The sequence below is a fragment of the Dromiciops gliroides genome, chromosome 2 (genome assembly GCF_019393635.1).
Source record: "Dromiciops gliroides isolate mDroGli1 chromosome 2, mDroGli1.pri, whole genome shotgun sequence".
Taxonomy (NCBI): domain Eukaryota; kingdom Metazoa; phylum Chordata; class Mammalia; order Microbiotheria; family Microbiotheriidae; genus Dromiciops; species Dromiciops gliroides.
In genome coordinates, this window is record NC_057862.1 from 558,757,409 (window position 1) to 558,778,553 (window position 21,145).

General features: G+C 39.4%; 1 protein-coding gene across 1 annotated transcript; it reads right to left on the bottom strand.

The window, feature by feature from the left end:
- Positions 1 to 6,487: 6,487 nt before the first annotated feature.
- On the bottom strand, positions 6,488 to 14,896 carry NAA20 (N-alpha-acetyltransferase 20, NatB catalytic subunit). Its single transcript, XM_043989640.1, has 6 exons — positions 14,758 to 14,896; positions 11,907 to 11,931; positions 10,949 to 11,039; positions 10,544 to 10,679; positions 7,580 to 7,725; positions 6,488 to 7,069 (listed from the first exon to the last, which is right to left on the bottom strand). Exons 1-6 carry the CDS (start codon positions 14,808 to 14,810, stop codon positions 6,984 to 6,986), a joined length of 537 nt encoding a protein of 178 aa, XP_043845575.1. The 5' UTR covers positions 14,811 to 14,896; the 3' UTR covers positions 6,488 to 6,983.
- Between the last annotated feature and the right edge of the window lie 6,249 nt (positions 14,897 to 21,145).

The window sequence follows — 21,145 nt, forward strand, 5'->3', positions numbered from 1 at the left end:
GGGATGTCTATAAGAGGGAACTTTCTGGGCATTAGGGACAGCCTGTGCCAGGGCACGGAGAAGGGAGATTATTTGTTCTGGTAAGGAAGAAACAACAATTTTCTCATGATACTTTGGGATAAGTAGTGAAAATAGTAGGTTTTTTTATTTTACTGATAACAGGCTCTGAAACACTAATTTGCCCATGATCACATGGTAACTGAAAACTGGCACCAAATCCAGTATTCTAAACACTGTCAAATGTGATTATATATAGTACCTAGCATTTAAGGTTTGCAAAGCTCTTTGCAACATAATCGTTTTATCCTCAATACAGATCTGGGAGATAAATGGGTACTATTATAATCCCCATTTTATAGATAAGAAAACAGAACAGAGATTAAGTAACCTGCCCTGGGTACTAAACTACTAAAAGGCTAGATTTGAAGTCATATTCCTGACTCCAGGTTGGTGGAATGAAATCAGCAGTGTTAACTTTTTAAAAGAACTCCAACCTCTATCTACCACCACAGGAATTTTCTGATAGAGGGTTATTGGGTTGAATCATAGATTCTTCTCAGTTTTCTCTCATAGCGAGTGTTGTTAGTGTTTTTCAGTCCCAAAACCTGCATGATATTTAGTCAGAGAAACAATATTCAAGTAAGGTAAGAAAATTTTATATGGGACTTGGAGAATGGGGTAGTGTGGCATAGTAAAGCCAGTCATACAATTCCTCTGAGCCTTAGCTAGAAAAATAAGGAAAATATTTCCATCTCACAGAATTGTGGCACAGTTAGGTTTTACAATGGATAGAGTACCAGGCCTTGGGCCAAGAAGACTTATCTTAGTTCAAATCTGGCCTCTGTGAGAAAATTATTAATAATAGGGTGTTTTAGGGTTCTATGAGACCCAGAGAGCCTGGCCAGATCTTTCTTGGGGCCAGCCCAGAGTCAGGAAAGGAAATGTGGTTGGACCTTGGACTGTGAATAGAGATTAAAACCACATCTAGGAGAGGCGGAGCCAAAATGTCAGAGGAGAGGCTGTGACTCCCACAAGCTCCAGATAAACCTGTCCATTCACGCCCAAATAATGTGGTAAAAATCAAAACCCAGAACAGCCTAATGCACATAAGAACAGAGTGAGACTGTTTCTCCGCAAAAGAGGGCAATTCTCTTTTTTTTTTTTTGTGGGGCAATGGGGGTTAAGTGACTTGCCCAGGGTCACACAGCTAGGAAGTGTCAAGTGTCTGAGGCTGGATTTGAACTCAGGTACTCCTGAATCTAGGGCCAGTGCTTTATCCACTGTGCCACCTAGCCACCCCCGAAAAAGGGCAATTCTGATCACCTACTGAACAGGATGAACACCTTAGCTTGCGGTCTGGACCTAGCCAGGGACACTGCTTCCAGCGCATGTCAGAGTCTTCAGCAACAGCAGTTTCTGAGGCTCTGACCACGGACTGGTGAGGGGGTTCAGTGGTAGGCCGGGGTGAAGTGGAGGCAGTATCTACTGGAGTTGGGGCAAAGTGCCCTGGGTCTGAACCAGTGGGCTGAATTGAGCGGTGGTGGCCCAGTGGGGGAGGGGTAAAAGCACACCAAGCTTCCGACCATAAAGAATCAGAGTTCAATCAGACTTCTGTTTCCGGGTCAAAGAGAAAGCGGCTGTGATTACTCACAAGCCAGGCAGGCTGAGAAGAAGCCCAATCACCCCCTGGGCCATGCTGTAGCACCAACAGTGTGTCCTGGAAGCAGCGCTACACTTTAAGGAGTAAAAAGCCAAGAAACAGTAAGCCAGGATGAGTAGGCAGAGAAAGCAGAAGACCATCGAAAACTTCTTTGGGGGAAAGGTAGACCACAATACATCCTCAGAAGAAGATAATAATAGGGTCAAAGCTCCAACATCCAGCTTCCAAGAAAAATATGAACTGGTCTCAGGCCATGAAAACTCTCAAAAGGGACTTTGAAGAGAAAGTAGGAGAGATAGAATGAAGATGTAGAGAAAGAGAGGAAGGAATGGAAAGAGAAATGAGAGCGATGCAGGAGAGTCATGAGAAAAAAGTCAACAGTTTGAAAAGCCAAATGGAAAAGGAGATTAAAAAACTGTCTGCTGAAAATAATTGCCTAAGAATTAGGATTGAACAAACGGAAGCTAGTGACCTTATGAGAAACCAAGACACAGTAAAGCAAATCCAATTGAATAAAAAAATAGAGGGCAATGTGAAATATCTCCTTGGAAAAACAGCTGACCTAGAAAATAAATCCAGGAGAGATAATTTGAAAATCATTGGACTACCTGAAAACCATGACCAAAACAAGAGCTTAGACACCATCCTCCAAGAGATTGTGAGGGAAACTTGCCTGGATATTCTAGAAGCAGAAGCTAAAATAGAAATTGAAAGAATCTACTGATCACCTCCTGAAAGAGATCCCAAAAGGAAAACCTCCAGAAATATTATAGCCAAATTCCAGAACTCCCAGGTCAAGGAGAAAATATTGCAAGCAGCTAGAAAAAAGGAATTTAAATACTGTGGAGCTCCAATAAGGATAAAGCAAGATCTAGCAGCTTCTACATTAAAGGACCGGAGGGCATGGAATGATATTCCAGAGGGCAAAGGAACTGGGACTACAGCCAAAAATCACGTACCCAGCAAAACTAAGCATCATCTTTCAGAGGCAAACATGGAATTTCAATGAGAAAGAAGACTTTCAGGCATTTGTTATGAAAAGACCTGAACTGAATAGAAAATTTGACTCAAACTCATAAGAACTATCTCAGTAAGGAATTAACAGAGGACACAGGTCTGAACTGAATACGAAGGGATGTTATGTTTAGTTCTGTGTGGGGTGTCTTATGTCTGGGGCCAGATTTGGGCTTGGGGCCTCCTGGGTCCAGGGCTGGTGCATTGTCCACTGTGCCACCTAACTAACCCATAATGACATCCTTAAAATAGGGTTGAGGTGTAGGAGAAATAGACTGGGGGAGGGGGAAGGGGAGAGATGGTCTGGGGAGAGGTTGTTCACATGAAGGAAACAAGAAAAAAGCTTATGGAGGGGAGGGGAAGGGGGGGGAGGAATTGGGGAATGAGGGAACCTTAATATCATCAGAATTGACTCAAAGAAGGACTAACATACATACTCAAGTGGGTATAGTAATATATTTTTGCCCTGAGGGAGGGGAGGGAGATAAGGGGGAGGGAGAGGGGAAGGAGGGAAGGGCAGATTGGGGGAGAAAGCAGGAAAAAGCAAAATACTTTCGAGGAAGGTAAAGATGTTCTGCATAACGGCACAAGTATGGCATATTGAATTGCTTGATTTCATAGGGAGGGTTGAGGAGAGAGGGAGGAAGAAAATTTGGAATATAGAATTAGCTCAAAGACCTTAAACTCATCGGAGTTGGCTCATGGAGGGAATAACATTCACACCCAGTTGGGAGGAGTAATCTATTTAACCCTACAGGAAAGTATGAGGGGAAGAGGATAAGGAAGGAAGGGTAAAAAAAAAAGGGAGTGCAGAGGAGGGGAGGGGACAGTCAGAAGTAAAACACTTTTGAGGGGGCAGCTAGGTGGTGCAGTGGATAAATAGCACCAGCCCTGGATTCAGGAGTACCTGAGTTCAAATCTGGCCACAGACACTTGACACTTACCAGCTGTGTGACCCTGGGCAAGTCACTTGGCGCCCATTGCCCCACAAAACAAAAAACAAACAAAAAAAAACACTTTTGAGGAGGAATAGTTTAAAAGAAGATGGAAAATAGAGTAAATATCATGGGAAGGGAATAGGATGGAGGGAAATAGTTATGATGACTTTGCTTGGGCTAATATGAAGAAAATTCTTTGTCAAGTTTAAGGTACTTTATTTAGGTTATGATGAACAGGATACTATCAGAAAAACCTGAAAAGACCTACATGAACTGAAACAGAGTGAAATGTACTGTATACAAAATAACAGCAATAGTGTAAGATGATCTGCTGGGAAGCATGTGGTTATTTTCAGCAAGGCAATGGTCCAATATAATCCTGAAGGACTTATGAAAATGGCAACCACAGAGAAAGAAGTGATAGTATCTGAAAATAGATGGAAACACATTTTTTTTTTTGGTGAGGCAATTGGGTTTGGGTGGCTTGCCCGGGGTCACACGGCTGGTGGGTGTTGGGTGTCTGAGGCCAGATTTGGGCTCGGGTGCTCCTGGTTCCAGGGCCAGTGCTCTGTCCACTGTGCCACCTAGCTGCCCCTGGAAACACATTTTTTTAAATTTTTTCTTTCTCTTTGACAATTCCTCAGTCTGAAGTTTTGGGAGTTTTTTGACTGTTTTCTCTCACAACCTAGCTAATGTGGGAATGTTTTCCATGACTACTCATGTATAACTTATTTTGAAATGCTTAAGTTCTAGTGGGTGGGGGGTGGGAATGGAGGAGGAAGAGAAGTTGGAACACAATTTTTTAAAAAAATTGACGTTAAAATTTGTTTTTACATATATTTTAGAAAATAAAATTCTATTCAATAAAAAAAAATACATCTAACTGAAGGCTTTTTCCCCTCCCGGGGCTCAGTACTCTGACATCAGCCCAACCACCCTCAAATCCAGTAAACCAATAGATTTGAATGATGCTAGCCAATTAGCATTGAGCAGTGTGGGCTATCCTTGCCTGCAGCAAGCTTACACAATGACTGGCTCTCTTGGCCTGGAATGCTCAAGGAGGCAGGATGCGGATGATTCTCTCCACTAGATCCAAGCTAGTCTTTCCTAACTTTCAGGGCCATGTGCTCTATCTTTACTGATACTTAATATGCTTTAATAAATGCTTAATGCCCCCAAACTGGCACAGTAGCCTCTAATTTCTAAGTAACAAATATATGATAAACTCCAGCCACGTTCCCTAAACTTGGGACAATTATAGAGCGACCACATATAATTTTACACACCATACCTAAGACACTTGCTGTGTGACCCTGGGTAAATCACAACCCTATTTGCCTCAGTTTCCTCATCTATAAAATGAGCTATAGAAGGAAATGACAAACTACTTCAGTATCTTTGCCAAGAAAACCCCAAATGGGTTAGTCAGGTGACTGAAAAAATGAATGAACAACAAAAACAGAACTGTTCTTTTAGATGATGTGTAAAGCACTTTGCTCAGTGTAAAGTACTATGTAAATATTAGTTTAATTCAAAACAGCATGTCTATCCATATGGAGGTGAAACAGATTCAGGCCCTTCAAAAACATTTCAGTTTTGGTATGAGAGTTAAATTTCAAGTGCTGGATTTTAGAAATATAAAACATTTGGCAAAGTAATTATTCTGTTTCATCATTTTGGCTGTACAGCTAAGTAATACTTTTTTTGGGGGGGGGGGGGGGCAATGAGGATTGAATGACTTGCCCAGGGTCACACAGCTAGTGTGTCAAGTGTCTGAGGCCAGATTTGAACTCAGTTTCCTCCTGAATCCAGGGCCAGTGCTTTATCCACTGCGCCACCTAGCTGCCCCCTAAGTAATACTTTTCAAAGTAAAGTTCTCTACTGGAAAAAAAATTATAAAATGAACAATTCGATTTTCATGAGCTGTGTTAAAAAAAAAAATTACGTATTTATTTAGGTCCCTAGATGACCCAAGATTAAATAACTAGATAACAATTATGCTCAAAACCCAGTGAAATGTATGAAGGATCATGAGATCACAGAATATTAGCGCTGCTGGTAGGGACCTTAGAGGTCATATGATCCATTTTACAGATAAGGCAACTTAGGCTGAGAGATGAAATAACTTGTTGACTATCACACTACTTTTCATGGGTTGGACTGGGATTTGGGGACGGCTAGGTGGCGCAGTGGATAAAGAACCGGCCCTAGATTCAGGAGGACCTGAGTTCAAATCCGGCCTCAGACACTTGACACTTACTAGTTGTGTGACCCTGGGCAAGTCACTTAACCCCCATTGCCCCGCAAAAAAAAAAAAAAAAAGGACTGGGATTTGCAGTCAGGTCCTCCCTTTCGAATCCAGCTCTCTCCAATGTAACCACACTAAGAGAGCTTCTTTACACAGCTCCTTCGCCCCATACAATTTCCCAAAACTTTCTTTTACATACTGACTGGATCATTCTAAGATATCTTTAAACCAGTAGGGAAATTAGGGTAAAAATAAAATGCTGCTCACTTTCATTAAGCCTAAGATTGGCACACTTTTTCCACTAAACACAATATGGATAAGGTAAGAAAACAGCCAAGAATGATGGTGGACACAGTTACAGAAACAAGGTCTAGAGAAGACAATTAACTAGAAGTGTTTCAGCAAGAAAGGCCAGGAATTCCTCTTCCCAGTGTGTATGTAGAGTCACACACTTTATATATGTCATGTCAGATAGACATAAGAAGATGCACATACCCCAAATGGGCTACATGAAATGGACCTATAACTGCTATTTTCAACTCTTAAGATTTGTTTTCAAATTAGCCAAAGTTTATTTGGTAAGACTACAATCAGAAGTAAACACAGATTTATAGAAAACAACATTCACATAGTGAATTTGTGTTTTATTATACATTTTAACTTTATACATTTGAGTTTTTCACAACTGCTTTTAAAGCTTCATTTAACTATTCAATATGAAGATCAAAAAATAGAGGCAGCAGTGATTCTCAGGCACAGAATTAATAAGAGAAATGAAGCCAATATTTCCCTAGTACTTACCTAATACTGTGAACCATGATAATGGAATGTCGTTTCCTTTTGGCCTAGCTGCCTTTTTAATTGCATATGAAATATAGTGAAGAACTTTCTTTAATGTGCTATTAGACTGGGACTTAGGGGTTTAAATTAAGAAGTTCATATAGAAAGTATTTTCTTACTCAAATCTTCAAGACATGAAGTGATTATTTTTCTCCTAAAGGATCTTCAAGATGTGCCTGTATACACAGCTCTGAAACTGATTTTGAGTCAATTTTCAATGAAAATATTGTTGTCCATAAAAGATGATCTTTAGCATTCTTTGCCTAAGAACCACTGCCTAAAGTTATTCAATGTCTTCAGGTCTCACAGGATGAGGTAATGGTATAATGGATTTTTTTTCTGTGTCCCTGGAGAGTGCTTTTCTCATATCTGTTGATAAGTAAAAATAAATGCAAACATTTCAGAAAAAAATTCAAGATCATTTAAGATATCTAGTATGCATAATAATGGTTTAAAATTATAATCATATAATAGAAATGGTCATTTAACCCAACTATATTAGCACCTTATTACTTTCCAGAAGACAGCCTAAATAGTTAGCGAACTCCAACTCTAGGATTGGACCCATAATATACAAACTCTTACAACAGACTCACAGTAAAAGGAACAACTATATGAAAGATATTTAACATTCAGTTAAAAAGAGAGAAATCTTGGTGCCAATACCAAAAACAAAGGTACAAAAAAATAACAATTACTGTAGCTGAAGTTTAAAACGAAGTTCAATAACGTCCTGCAAAAGGATTCTTAAAGAATGATTTTGATAACTATTTGAACATGCAGAGAACAGAAATATTGATACTAAATACTAATATTGATACTACTACTACTAAACTATGGTGATTCATTCCTATTTATGTCCAAAATCATGGTACTTACCATAAGCATCTTCATCAGGCTCTCCATTGCTTGCAGAATAGTATTCTATTACTGTTCTATACACACTGTAGCCCAGTTGCTTATACATGTTGACTGCAACTTGATTTGACACTCTTACAAAGAGATCAACAAAAAATCCACCCTTTCTTTACCAAAAAAATAAAAAAATAAAAAAATTATGTGATACACAAAGTTTTCATGGACACAGTAAAAGTATAAAAAACTCACATTTTTGTTTTTACCTTAGTTTGAACACCAGCACAAAGAAATAACGTGATTAATATTATTAATATCAATTTATCTTTATATGGCCCTTAAAAGTTACAAAGGACTTTTGCTCATGTATTTCATTCAATTCTCACAACAATCCTAGTGCAAAAAATATCCCCATTTTGAAGATAGGTATATCAAATAATAGATAATATATACATTAATATACATTTTCATAAGACTTGGGGCATTCCACTAGGCATTTCGTAGAAAAGAGATGGGACTATCTTACATAAATATTAAATTTAGGGACTAGGATTGGATCTGTGACTTCACTGATGTAGGTAAGCTCTGGGGGAGGAAACTTCCTCTACCAATGCAGACTGGCACCTTCTCTGCAAGAATGTAGTAAGAATGTAGTAGGCAAATGCCTAGAGCAGTGAGATAATAAGGATCACAAAGCTCGATGTCAGCCGAGTCTTCCTGGCTTCAAAGCCAGCTTTCTCTATCCACTCCATCATGCTACCCAATTCTTGAGAAGTCAAAATACAATCTTAGAATGCCCACTAAAAAGTTAAAACAACTGTCATTTCCTTAAAGTGGCTACTTACTGATTTTCAAAAATAACCTTTATTATTTTAATTCTTGGGGATTTATCTAGTTAAACTTTGAAAAAAATGATCATAACAAGAAAATGTACATTTATGAAGCACAAAATATACCTTTTAGATGTTAATAACAATATATTTTAAACTAAAGCTAATGTCACTAACTTTAAATAGTTCTATTTAGCTGCCTTACTGTAGCTGGAATGTGTGTAACTGGGTTCTCAAGAACTATACCAGTCAAGTAAAAGCCCTGGGAGGTCCATCCTACTAAGCTCAAAAATTCTAAAATATGAAGTTGGCAACAGACTAATGTCTGTAACCAAAGAACCTGCTGGTTAATTATAGAAAGGTTCATCAGCAAAAAGACAGCCACAAAGTAATGTATTTTTCTTGACAATAGCAACTCATGGGTTACTGAATTAGTTGAGGATGTAATGGTACTGATGAATTTCTGGATCTCTCAAAATATCAAAGTAATTCAAATAGGCATAATAAATATGTTAAGAGTCTAGAGATGATCGTAAGCAATCTTCCTAGTCCAAGAACATAGATAGGGGAGATTAAGACCAGAGTTTAAATGACTTATTGAAAGTCATTCTCACTAGTTAGTGGCAGGGTTGGAACTAGAATTTGTGTCTCAGAACTGCCAGGCTAATGACTCTTACAAAACATCACTCTAAAAGATTTTTACATGTCTCATCAAGGTTTTCAAGTTTCATCGACAAATGTAACATGATCTAAATAAATTAATGAGTACTACTAAATCTCTTTTCTTTAATGTCTTCAATTATTGTAATTCAAAGTACTATTTAAATCTTAAGCCGGTGAGAACTTTAATTCTCAATATGAGATTCTATAACTTATATGTCAGCAACCTTCTCTAGCTACTCCCCATCCTGTCCCTTCTGATCAATCTAGTTTTCTCTTCATCCCATTGTGGCTCAAAACATTTCTGGGGTCACTTATACTTTAGAGGCAGCTAGGTAGGCTCAATGAATAGCACACTGGCCTTGCAGTCAGTAACACCTGAGTTCAAATCTGATCACAGAGACTTATTCCTGTGTGACGCTGGGCAAATCACTCAACCTTTACCTGCCTTCATTTCCTCAACTGTAAAATGGGAATCCGAGCACCCAGGGTCCCTTCTTCCCCCTTCACCTTTCATTTCATGATGGATTTGAATTTTTTATTATTTTTCCAAAAATACATTTTAATGTCAATCATTACCCAAGTAAACATTGGTATAATGCACTTTGCTTTCTTTACAAAGGAAGGAAACTGGGACTGGAATATTATATATACTATCATGAATAGCTAATATATTGGTTAGTTTGGATGAAGTGCTTTCTTTTTTTAATGTTTGTTACAAAGGATGGTTCATGTTGGGAAGGGATTATTTGGAAATGAATAATAGAAAAACCAAAAGACATCAACAAAAATAAAATTGAATTTTTAAAAATTTTATCTTCACATCACAGTCATTTCTGAAAACTCTCCCACCCTAACACCTGCATTAACTCCTCCCTTGTGACAAAGGAAAAAAAAAAAGCAAAAATATCATTTGACTACAGATGATAAAAATAAGCAAAAATATCTGATAGACTATAATCTATCCTAGTAGATTCTGCCATGAGAACAGTGGTATGTCTTTCAGTTCCCTAGTACCTTATTTGGTTTGCCTTTTTTAAGTGATCTTTTCATTAACATTATCACAGTTACTGCATATATTGTTCTTTTGATTCTCCTTATTTCTCTCTGCATCAGTGCACATAAATCTTTCCATTCCTCTCTGAATTGCTCATATTTGTGACTTCATACTGCACAATGAAAGCACATGATATACAAATACCAGTTTCTTCAGCCATGCCTTAGTGTCAATGGGCACTTACTTTGCCCCAAAATGAATGTTTTGATATATATCTTAGTGTCTGTCTTTGACTTCCTTAGGGTACGGTACCTTTTCCACATAAAACTGTTATTCCTTCAATAACTGTTCTTCCCTTTCTTCCTAAGCATCTTCTCCTTGCTTTAGGTGCAAGGAATGAAGGAAAGAGAAATAGTAGTTCTTAATTTGGTTATATTTCAATTCATCTTAGATTGCTGAAGTGTATCTATAATTAAATGCATCTGAAAAGTAAAATCTCACCTTTCTGAAATCTCCTCCAGTAGTTCCATTAATTTAGCAGCTAAACCAAGGCGTCGAAATTCAGGAGCAACTGATAGGGCTGTGACATGACCATGCCACTCTTCTCTGGCTACTGAGCCCTCTGCTTTACCCATAACTGCCAACAAAAGTTGCATTTAGTAACAAAATCATAGCAGTGGTTTAAGAACTGTGATAGCATATCTTTTTCCCGAAGAAAACCGATGAAAAATGTTTAAGCTCATAAAACTTTTGGAGTTTATCCATGTTAACAGTTACTTACTCTGTTAAAACATTATCATAGCTACAATATTTTCAGTTAATGCCTCTGACTTTACAATGTAATAAATAACTTTATCCTTATCTTATCTGATTCCCAAAAAGAAAACATTATCAGTGTATACTTACTGTAACCCATGAGCTCGCCACCAGGTGCCTCTGCAACTATGAAATACTCGGGCCAGTGAGCTAGATACTGTAAATAAAATGGTATCCCATACTGCAATTATGTTAAGGAGTATGAAATGTAACCAATAACTGTTGTAGAACATGAAACCTGCCACCAAAAAAAATGCCTCCTTTAAAATATTGAGCTAGGGAGTTTTTTCACTTTCTATTCTGAATCATCTCTTTATTGTCTGGGTATCTGTATACTTTCTGCTGAGCACAATATACTACTAATATTGTTAACCATTCCAGGTCAATATTATATATTTCTAAAATAATTTAAAATGCATTTGTTATAAATTTTATTGTCTTAAATTAAATCAACAAGATTTCAAAGAAATAACCTGGAAAAAAATCTAAAATACAGCTCTCACCAGGGAATCAAAAGTTCTAGTTAAAACCCTACATGAGTCATTTAACAGTTCTATGCTTCCCTGTGTTGAAGGATAATGACAGCTGCTCATTCCTTATTTAAATTTCTTCTAAGCACTTGGGAAAATGTGAAACAAGTTCATGGATATATAGATATACTCCCAAATGAGTGGAGAATTTAGCTGAATCCCAAGGAATTATCTGAGCCATAAAGACAATGGTAACTCCTACTAACTGCCGGCAGTCTTCTGACTATAAGACCAAAACTTTAGCTACTATACTATGCTGCCTCTAATGCACACATGCATGCATGGACATATGTCTTTATGTGTGTGTATGTATGAATTACATATTATAAATGTTTATAAAATGTTTCCCAGAGGAAGCAGTGGTAGAAATTTCCCCCTCTAGTGGTACAAAGAAGCAAAAATCAGTGGCATATAGCAAAAAAAAAAAAAAAAAGCTGTCTCACAGACAGTATATTAGGTGGGGATAATCTTCCAAATTGTCTATGTGGCTGCCCAAACCATTAGTTTTTAAAGGATACAGTTTCTGTTAGTGGATCCAGATTACTGAAAGGAAATCAAAAATATATATTAAAATTTTAAAATGTTTGCAATTAATAGCTATCTAAATATACTGACACTAAAATATCACAAGGAAAAACATAATGAATCCAATCTGGAACAAAGAATGTAGGCAGAAACAACCTAAAAAGGAACATTGTTATTAGGACACTATTAAGCCATTAGTAAACTGAAAATAAGATCGCTCTTTGTTCACAATTTTACATCAAAGACTTTCATTCTTCTAAATGGTGGCAAATTATTAAACAAGGAGATGAGATGAAACATGTACTTCAAGGAAAAAGATAATCTTGGATCTTTCTGCAGCACATGATGCCGCTGATTCATCCTTCCTTTAAATTTCTGTCTTCAATTCAATTTAAACATTTATTAAACACCTACTACAAGCAAGTCCCTGTATACTAGGTAAGACAAAAACCAATCACTATCCTCAAGAAGTTTACATTCTGCTGAGGGGAAATGACATGTACACAAATAAGTACATAAATAATAAAGGCATATTAATTTTGGTGAGGAATGAGAACACTAAAACTAGGGGGATCATAAAGGGAATACCAAAGGAGATGGCAACTGAGCTGTGCTTTGAATGAAATTAGGGACTGTATCAATAGCCTGTCTTTTATGCTAGAGGCCACTAGAATTTCTTGAGCAGGGAAATAACATGGGTCATACCTATGTTTTAGAAATGTCAATTGGAGTACAGTCTGATTTCCAGGCACTGGAGATAGCTTGGCTTCCCTTGTCAAAATACATATCATCCTGTTTCCTATCCTCTTTTTATTGGCTCCTTTTTGGTTTCCTTCTCAGGTTTCTCTTTTTTCCTTTCACTACACAAAAGTAGTATTTCTCAAGCATCAGTTATTAACTTTGTGAAATTTGCCATCTACACTTTCTGCTTTGAAGAATTTACCCACTTTCACTGTTTTGACTAATCATTCCTATGTGACTAATTCTCACATATATACCTGCAGTTCTGACCTCTCTCAAAAGCTCAACTTGCACATCAACTTCCAAATGAATTTCCCAGACTGCTCTGCATCACCTCAATCTCTGTTGTTTTAAGTGAACCAAGATTTTCTTCCAAACCTTCTCTCTTACTTCACAATTTTTATCATTCTCCCATCATTAAAAAAAAAAAACTTGGAGCAATTTTTCAGTCCTCCCTTTCTATCCCTCCATTTGTAATCAGTCATAAAGTTCTGTTGATTCTTTCTCGTTAATGTCTACTTAATCCACTCATTTCCTTTCCATTCCCACTACCACTCTGGTCCATACCATTATTTCACATGATAATGTACGTTTTCTAATAAATCTTTTCCCCTCTGATTTCTTTTTACTTTAACACATTTTACATGTTGCTGAAAAATTAATCCTCCTAAAATGTCCCTTTGACCATGTATCACTTAACTACTCATCTGTAAAACTGAAATAATAATCCTTATTTGTCCTACCTTATGGGGCTGTTGTGGGGATTCAATCAACAAGCATCACTTACTATGTGCTAGGCACTGTTCTAAGTGCTAGGGATACAAAGAAAAAAAGCAACTTCTTTCAAGAGTCTTACATTCTATTATGGGAAACATGTAAATCATTAGGTTCATTCAAAATACATACAGAGTAAAATAAAGTAAAACCCTTTCTAAGCCTTAAGGTGCTATCTAATTGTGAGCTGTCATCCTTGACTCGTTCTACATATCTAATCTGTTGCCAAGTTCTATCGATTTAGACTTCATAACATCTCTCGATTTAGTCCCCCTTCTATCCTCTGACGCTGCTACCATCCTGGTCCAGGCCCTCATCACCTCACAAATGGATTACTCCAACAGCCTGGTTGATTTAGTCCAGCCTCCACTCAGCTGTCAAAGGGATTTTCCTGAAGCTCAGATTTGACATCACTCCCCCTATTCAATAAACTACAGCGGCTCCTACTCACCTCCAAGATCCAATATACAATTCTGTTTGGCCTTTAAAGCCCTTCCGACCTTTCAGTTTCCTTCCACCTCCCTCACCCCCTCCATCCAATGCTGGCACAAGACACTTCCAACCCCGGGCATGTTCATCGGCTGTTCCTCATCCATCTGCCTCCTCGCTTTCCTTAAGCACCGTCTAAAAACTCAGCTTCTGTGTACAAGAAGCTTTTCCTGATGCTCTTGATTATTTCATTTTCCCTGTATATAGTTTGTTGGCGCGCTGTTGTTTATAAATTGTCGCCCCCCCCCCTTAGATTATTAACTCATCAGGGGGCAAGGACTCTCTTCCGCCTTTCTCTGCACCCCCAGCCCTTAGCACGGCCTGGTCCACAGTAGGCGCTTAGTCAACGCCTACCGTCACTAAGCTATTAAAAGTGGGGCATTGATTGCATCACTAGCTTTACCTCGCCCAGGTGTTGCCATGAATGAATGATGTCCTGCTTCAGTTCTGGTGATGTGCTTCCGGACCTCCCGAAGAATCCCGTCTCTCCAGGCCGAGGAGGAGAGGGGTTTCTCTCAGGACCCCGGTAGGGCACGAACCATCCCCGACTACCCAGGGGCACTGCCTGACTCACCGCTCAGCACCTCCGTTCCCTCTGGCAGAGCTCCCCACCCCTTACAATACGACGAGGGGGCCGGGGCTGATTCACCGGATTCGCCCGGTGCCTCAGTTCCCTATATGCGAAACCAGCGAGGGGACACCTGCTTTCCCCCGGCTCAGGGCAGGGGGGGAAAGGGCTCGCCCCAGCTTCGGCTCCGGCTCCCGCCCGGGACGGGAAGACAGTGAGATCCGCGAGGGGAAGAGCCCCGAATGCCGCCCTCGTTCCTGCGCCACACTCACATGTTGTTGAAACGGAACAGATCGTCACAGGTGAAAGCCCGGAGCGTGGTCATCTCGTCACTCGCCTGTCCCGGGCCCACACCACCGGCCCGAGCGTCCCCGCCGGAAGTGAAAGTTCACACTTCCGGCGGGGGCGGGAGAAAAGGAGTCTGAGGCGGAGACGGGCGAATGAGAGGAGGAAGTAAGAGAGAAATGGTTTCCGGTCTCATCCTGTGGTTGCTAGGCAACAGTGAAGCGCCCTCTGCGGGGCGGGGCCTAGGGAGCTCCGGCTTCTCTGGGTTTGCTCTTGAGAATCGAGGCAAGCTCCGCTGGTTTTTCAAGTAATCACATCCCCCACACCCTACCAGTCCAGGAGTCGTGGGCTTTCCTAGACCCACCCTGGACCTAGACATTCCAGAGAATTAGTACACTTCCTAAGGTAGCGAAACGTGATAGAAGTGGGGGCTGGAGGGCGCCAAGATGCAACCCAACCCCGTCAGTGTTCGGGGGAGAACCAAAAGGTATGACCCGAGAGAAGCTGATAAGCGCTAGAGCTGGGAGGAACCCTAGAGATCACGTAGCCACACCCCGTCATTTTACACAGGACGAAACTGAAGTTCAGAAAGGCTCTGAGAGCCCAGAGTCGCAAAACCAGCAGAGCCAGCCGTGTACTTATCCGTGCAGGTTTTTTGGTTTTTTGTTTGCTTGTTTTTTATGTCTATAGACCCATCAGAAGCAAAATGGGCAACATTCCAAACTGCAAGTTGCACCTAAGTCGTGTCTCTTTTTATGCGGTTAATCCTAAAGACTTGTATTTGACAAGCCCCAGGGAGAAAGTGGCGAGGACTCAAACCATTTATGAGTCTCATATGGGCGCTGAACAAGGATCATCATCCATGCAAAGGAGTATCGAGAAGAAGTGACCAGGCTAAGGGAAAGAGAACCAAGAGAAAACAGTATCATGAAAACCTAAGGAAGAGAGTGTTCAGAAGCAGAGGGTGGTCAATATCAAAGGCCTCAAGAGAGCGCAAGAAGGATGAAGACTGAGAAAAGGCCATTAGATTCGGAGATTTAGAGAGCACTGATAATTTTGGAGAGAATACTTTCACTTGAAGATTGAAGTTTGAACTCTGGTCTTCTTGATTCCAGGGCCAGTACTCTATCCACTGTGCCACCTAGCTGCCCCAGAGGGGAGATAAGGAGAGGATTGGGTCAATTGAAGGGTTTCTTTCCTTTCTTTCTTTTCAAAAATAGGAGAAATCTGACTTGTTTGGTTCTATCTAACCAACTAAATCTAGAAAAAAAGCCGGTGGATCAGAGATGGAAAATAAGAGGGTGTGATTGAGGAAGCAGCCTCACAGAAGAGACTGAAGGTGAATTATAGAATGAATTCATACTAATGTGACAAGTCTCCTGGTCTCTTAACCTTATCTCAAAAGCTATTTGCCGGAGGCTTGTTGTTAGAAATCAGTTTCTTCTTGGTAAGATTATCAAAGTGAAGCTTTGCCTTCTGGAACCAAGTAGAACACATTTTTTCCTCCTCTTCCTCATCATCATCATAGCTGACATTTATACTAGTGCTTTAAGGTTTACAAAGCATTTTATACATTCAATCTAATTTTATTCTCCCAGCAGCCCTGAGACATAGTTGCTCTTCTTATCCCGATTTTGCAGATAAAGAAACTGTAGCCAACAGGTTTAGTGACTTGCACTGTTACACAGCTAACAAATGTCTGAGGCTACATTTGAACTCAAGTCTTCCTGACTACAGGTCCAGGGTTCTCTCGGCTATGTCTTTTAAGCACTTGAAGATAGCTAGCTCATATTCCTCATTTTTTTTCTTCTCCAGGCCAAATATGCTTTCAAATGATTTTCATATGGAATGATCTCAAGACCTTTTACCATCTTCATTATCACCTTATCGATGCCATTCAGTTTATCAGTGTCCTCCCCAAACTAGGACTCCTAGAACTGAATAAAGTACTTCGGATGGAGATTGATCAGGGGAGATAACATCTTCAAATATCCTTTTAATAAACAATTAACATCTCAAGCTCCAATTTTCCATTCATTTATTCAATCTAATGGAATATTAAACAACTTACTTATGGTAAAATAAATTACACCTGGCTTTAACTGACAGAACAAAGAAGTTTTAAGTTTCCCTCTCTTTTGATGAAGAGTTTAAATGGGAATGGAAGAATTCTATTACCAAAGGTTCTTTGAAGAAACATCCATATTGTAGCTTTCCATTTTTTTTTTTTGGCTCAGCAAAGGTCATGATAAGGTCAGGAAGATCATTTCCTGAGAACAGTCTTTTTTAAAAAGCTCCATCATCCTTATGGTTAATGTTTGGCAATTGTGATGAAGGACAAAGAACGTCTATGTTCTTAGAGTCTCTATATGCAATCTGAGAAAAGAATGAGGGGTAAATGGGGTTGGGAAGATTCCACTTAGCTTGTTTCTGGAGAAGATCAAATTGACTTCTAAGGTACAGCCAGAAAAGTATTGCTAAGATATTCAGCTGAAATCTTAGGGGGAAGTGCTGGAATTAGAGCTCTGTAGACTTTGAAAGGACCTTATAGGTCACTTAGTCCAAATTCCTCATTTTACAGATTTAGGAATCTGAGGCCCATGGTAGGTTAAACAGCTCATCCAAAGACAAGTAGGTAGTAAATGATGGAGTTGAAACTTGAACTCCATGCTCTTTTTACTACACAATGTTCTAGAGTTGACATTTTACATCTTTTAAAAGTTAAATAAACTGGAACTACAAATCTTGGGCTATATTTAACTTCAATGGTTAAAAAATAATGTTTCTTGAAGAAAGGGGAGGGGGTTTTCTTTGGTTTTAATCATAAGTATTTATTGATGGATCAAAGAATACACTTTTTTTTTTTGGTGAGGCATTTAGGGTTAAGTGACTTGCCCAGGGTCACACAGCTAGTAAATGTTAAGTGTCTGAGGCCGGATTTGAACTCAGGTACTCCTGAATCCAGGGCTGGTGCTCTATCCACTGCGCCACCTAGCTGCCCCAAAGAATATACTTTTAATGGAACAGTAAGGCACAACTGTGGATTAAAACCTTAAGTATGCAAGTCAAGAAGTACCTCTTGAACAAATCACAATAGGACAATTCTTCCTTTTTATACAATTCTTATATTACAGCATTTGAGCAGTAAGCTTGGTTCATTCCCTCATTTCTTTTTTTATTTTCTTTTTTTTGTTCGGTGGGGCAATGAGGGTTAAGTGACTTGCCCAGGGTCACACAGCTAGTAAGTGTCAAGTGTATGAGGTCACATTTGAACTCAGGTCCTCCTGAATCTAGGACCAGTGCTTTATCCACTGCGCCACCTAGCTGCCCCCAGTTTCATTCCCTCGTAAGAAAGTCCCTGGCAATTTGCATCTACTTTACTCCAGGTGACTACCTCCTTACCCCACCCTCTTTTTCAGCAGGTGTTCTGATTCAGGATAGATCAGCGAAGGATCCCAAGAACACCTAGATCAGTCTTCTCATGTAAATAAGCAAGGAGTCAGGAAAAAGCCTGTCCAGGGCAGATAGGAAAATGAATGAACTCATACAATATTTAGCATGACACAGCCTGATTCAGGGAAGTCTCAATTACGCTGACTTTGGCAGGGCAGATGCTCTTGGCTTTTTTCAAGTGTGTACAAACCCACCTCAGGATATGCTATCAGTGCCAGATTTCTCATTTCTGAAGAATTAGCAGTATAGATGAGGAGCTAGGAAGGTTAACCAGGAGGCTAACTTTGCAATTGGGCACCGAGGTGGTGTGGTGGATTGCATGCCAGGCCTAGAGTCAGGAAGACTCATTTTCTTGAGTTCAAATCCAGTCTCAGACATTTACTAGCCATGTGAACCTGGACAAGTCACTTAACCCTCTTTGCCTCAGTTTCTTCATCTATAAAATGAGCTGGAGAAGGAAATGGCAAACCATTACAGTATCTTTGCCAAGAAAATCCCGATGGGGTCATGAAGAATTAGACAAGACTAAAAAATGACTGAACAACTTTGCAATACATTCATCTCTTTGAACCTGTAACATGAGCTGGCTATGAATTCCAGCATAATAATTAGCAAGTGTCAATTTTAAAGAGAATGTGTGTGCAAAAGTATTGCTCCAGTTGATGAGTGGTTCTGGTCCATTCACATCTTTGCTTTTCTCATTATCTTTGATTGGTCAGAAGTGAGAGTTCTCATGTATCCACAGAAATTTTACCTGGTCTTCTCTTTCTGGGAAGAAGGCATTGATGATCTAATTGGAGGGGGGGGGAGGTGTATCTGCTGGAGGTCTTCCTGGCATACTGTTCTCTTCTTTGTTCAGGCTGGTAAACTGCTGAAGAGATGGGTGATTGGACTCTGGGAAAAGCTTCTTTTCTCTCCAGTCTCTGGTCTCCTGTCTCCTCCTCTCCCTCTCCCTCTCTCTTTAAAAAAATCCCCTCAAGTTCTTTGTCCTGCAATAACTTGGAAGCCCAAGATCTCATCACCAAGACTGACTGAGGTGGAGGTGGCAGCAGCAACAGGGAAGGGCAGAGGGAAAGAAGGAAGGAAGGGATGGGGATTAGAAGGGAAAATCGGAAGAGCAGGGTTTGTTTGGTTTTTTTATCAGTGAAAGCACTGATCTTCTCTGAAGTATGCATAAATATAAACATTAAAACCTTTTAAATTCTGCTCTATACTCTCACTTTTATTCTGAATTATTGGATACAGTGCTATTGATATCAGTTTCATTCCATTGGCTTTTACTTTTAACAGGAAAAGAAACTCGTTTTTGTCTCCACTGCAGGTTTTCTCTGTATTAGAGATGATTCATGCTACTTTTCATTTGTTGTCTTATATTGTGTAATTCCTTTTTATGGCTTAGTTGGAAAAAATTACATGCTTTGACCACACTTCATCATAAAACATTTTCCTGTTCATTGAAACAAAACACCATGTGCTCTTTCTGAGTAAACAGTACTGACCCAGATTCCTTTCCACAGTTGCAAAAATTCAGAATTTATAACAAGGAAACAACTTGATACTTTACCCATTGTGGTACTGTTTCCTTTGTTCAGATTACATATGAAAGCTTCAACTGCTTCAGCAAAAAAAATATATTTTGTTAAATCCCAGGTAAGTTCCTTTGAAGGGAAACAAGGACAAACAGATGCTATGAAATGTGAAATTAGTCTGGCAGTTATAAAATAAAACCATCAGTTCTGATTTTAACATGATACCTCAAGCCTGAAACTTAATATAATAGATTATGTTCAGTTGTGCTAAGCAAGGACTATTTATAAGAAAATCAAAAGGAACTCATGGCATTCTGATATGTTTTGTTTATTTGTTTGTTTTTTGCGGGGCAATGAGGGTTAAGTGACTTGCCCAGGGTCACACAGATAGTAAGTGTCAAGTGTTTGAGGCTGGATTTGAACTCAGGTCCTCCTGAATCCATTCTGATATGTTTTGACAAAACAACACCAAATAATGACTTTCCCCCACTTCCTAGAATGCTTTATAAAAACTGTGTATATAGTGATAGTTTAGTATCACTTAATCCCACCTGTGGCAGTTTATGTGGTGCAATGGATGGAGTCAGGAAGACCTGAGTTCAAATCTAGCCCCAGATACTTATTAGTTGTGTGACCCTGGTGGAGTCATTTAACCCTATTTACCTCAGTTTTCTTAACTATAAAATGAGGATAACAATATCACCTACTTCCTGGAGTTGTTATTAGGATCAAATGAGATAATGTTTGTAAAGCATTTAGCACAGTGCCTAAAACATAGTAATAAATGCTTATTTTTTTCCTTTTTAAGTAATAAATGCTCTGAGAATGATTTCTTCTGCCATGTTTTAAAACATTTTTTCCAAAATGTGCTAAGTAGTGTTAGCTGGCATTATGTGGCCAAATAGTATTCCCACTAATTTGCTTTTGAAAACAAATACGCAATGGAGGGGCAGCTAGGTGGCGCAGTGGATAGAGCACTGGCCCTGGATTCAGGAGGACCTGAGTTCAAACCCAGCCTCAGACAATTAACACTTACTAGCTGTGTGACCCCAGGCAAGTCACTTAACTCCAATTGCCTGGACCCCCCCCCAAAACAAAACAACAAAACAAATATACAAGATCCAGCTTTTCCTGTACAACTTCTATTTGTCCTAATCTGTAGCATGCTGCTGAATTTATGATTTCCTAGATGTGAATACTCCTCCTAAGGATTCAGATCAATCCTCTTCTGTGCCTTGAGATCTTCTGTAGCTCTCACCCATGTTGATCCATAAATTTGCCATAGGAAGTCCACACACCTCAGTCTTGGTGATGGGTTTTTTAGACCTCGACATTATTTTGGGATATAGAACTTGAGGAGATGAAAAAAAAGAGAGCAGCCTAAACTTCTGTC

What these genes read in the sequence shown, in the direction of transcription:
- NAA20 (XM_043989640.1), bottom strand. Translation starts at nt 14,810, where the DNA reads ATGACCACGCTCCGGGCTTTCACCTGTGACGATCTGTTCCGTTTCAAC. An exon ending in TGGCGAGCTCATGGGTTACA is followed by an intron (nt 10,680 to 10,948) that starts GTAAGTATACAC and finishes TTTTGTTGGCAG; the next exon opens with TTATGGGTAAAGCAGAGGGC. An exon ending in GCCTGATGAAGATGCTTATG is followed by an intron (nt 7,070 to 7,579) that starts GTAAGTACCATG and finishes ACTTATCAACAG; the next exon opens with ATATGAGAAAAGCACTCTCC.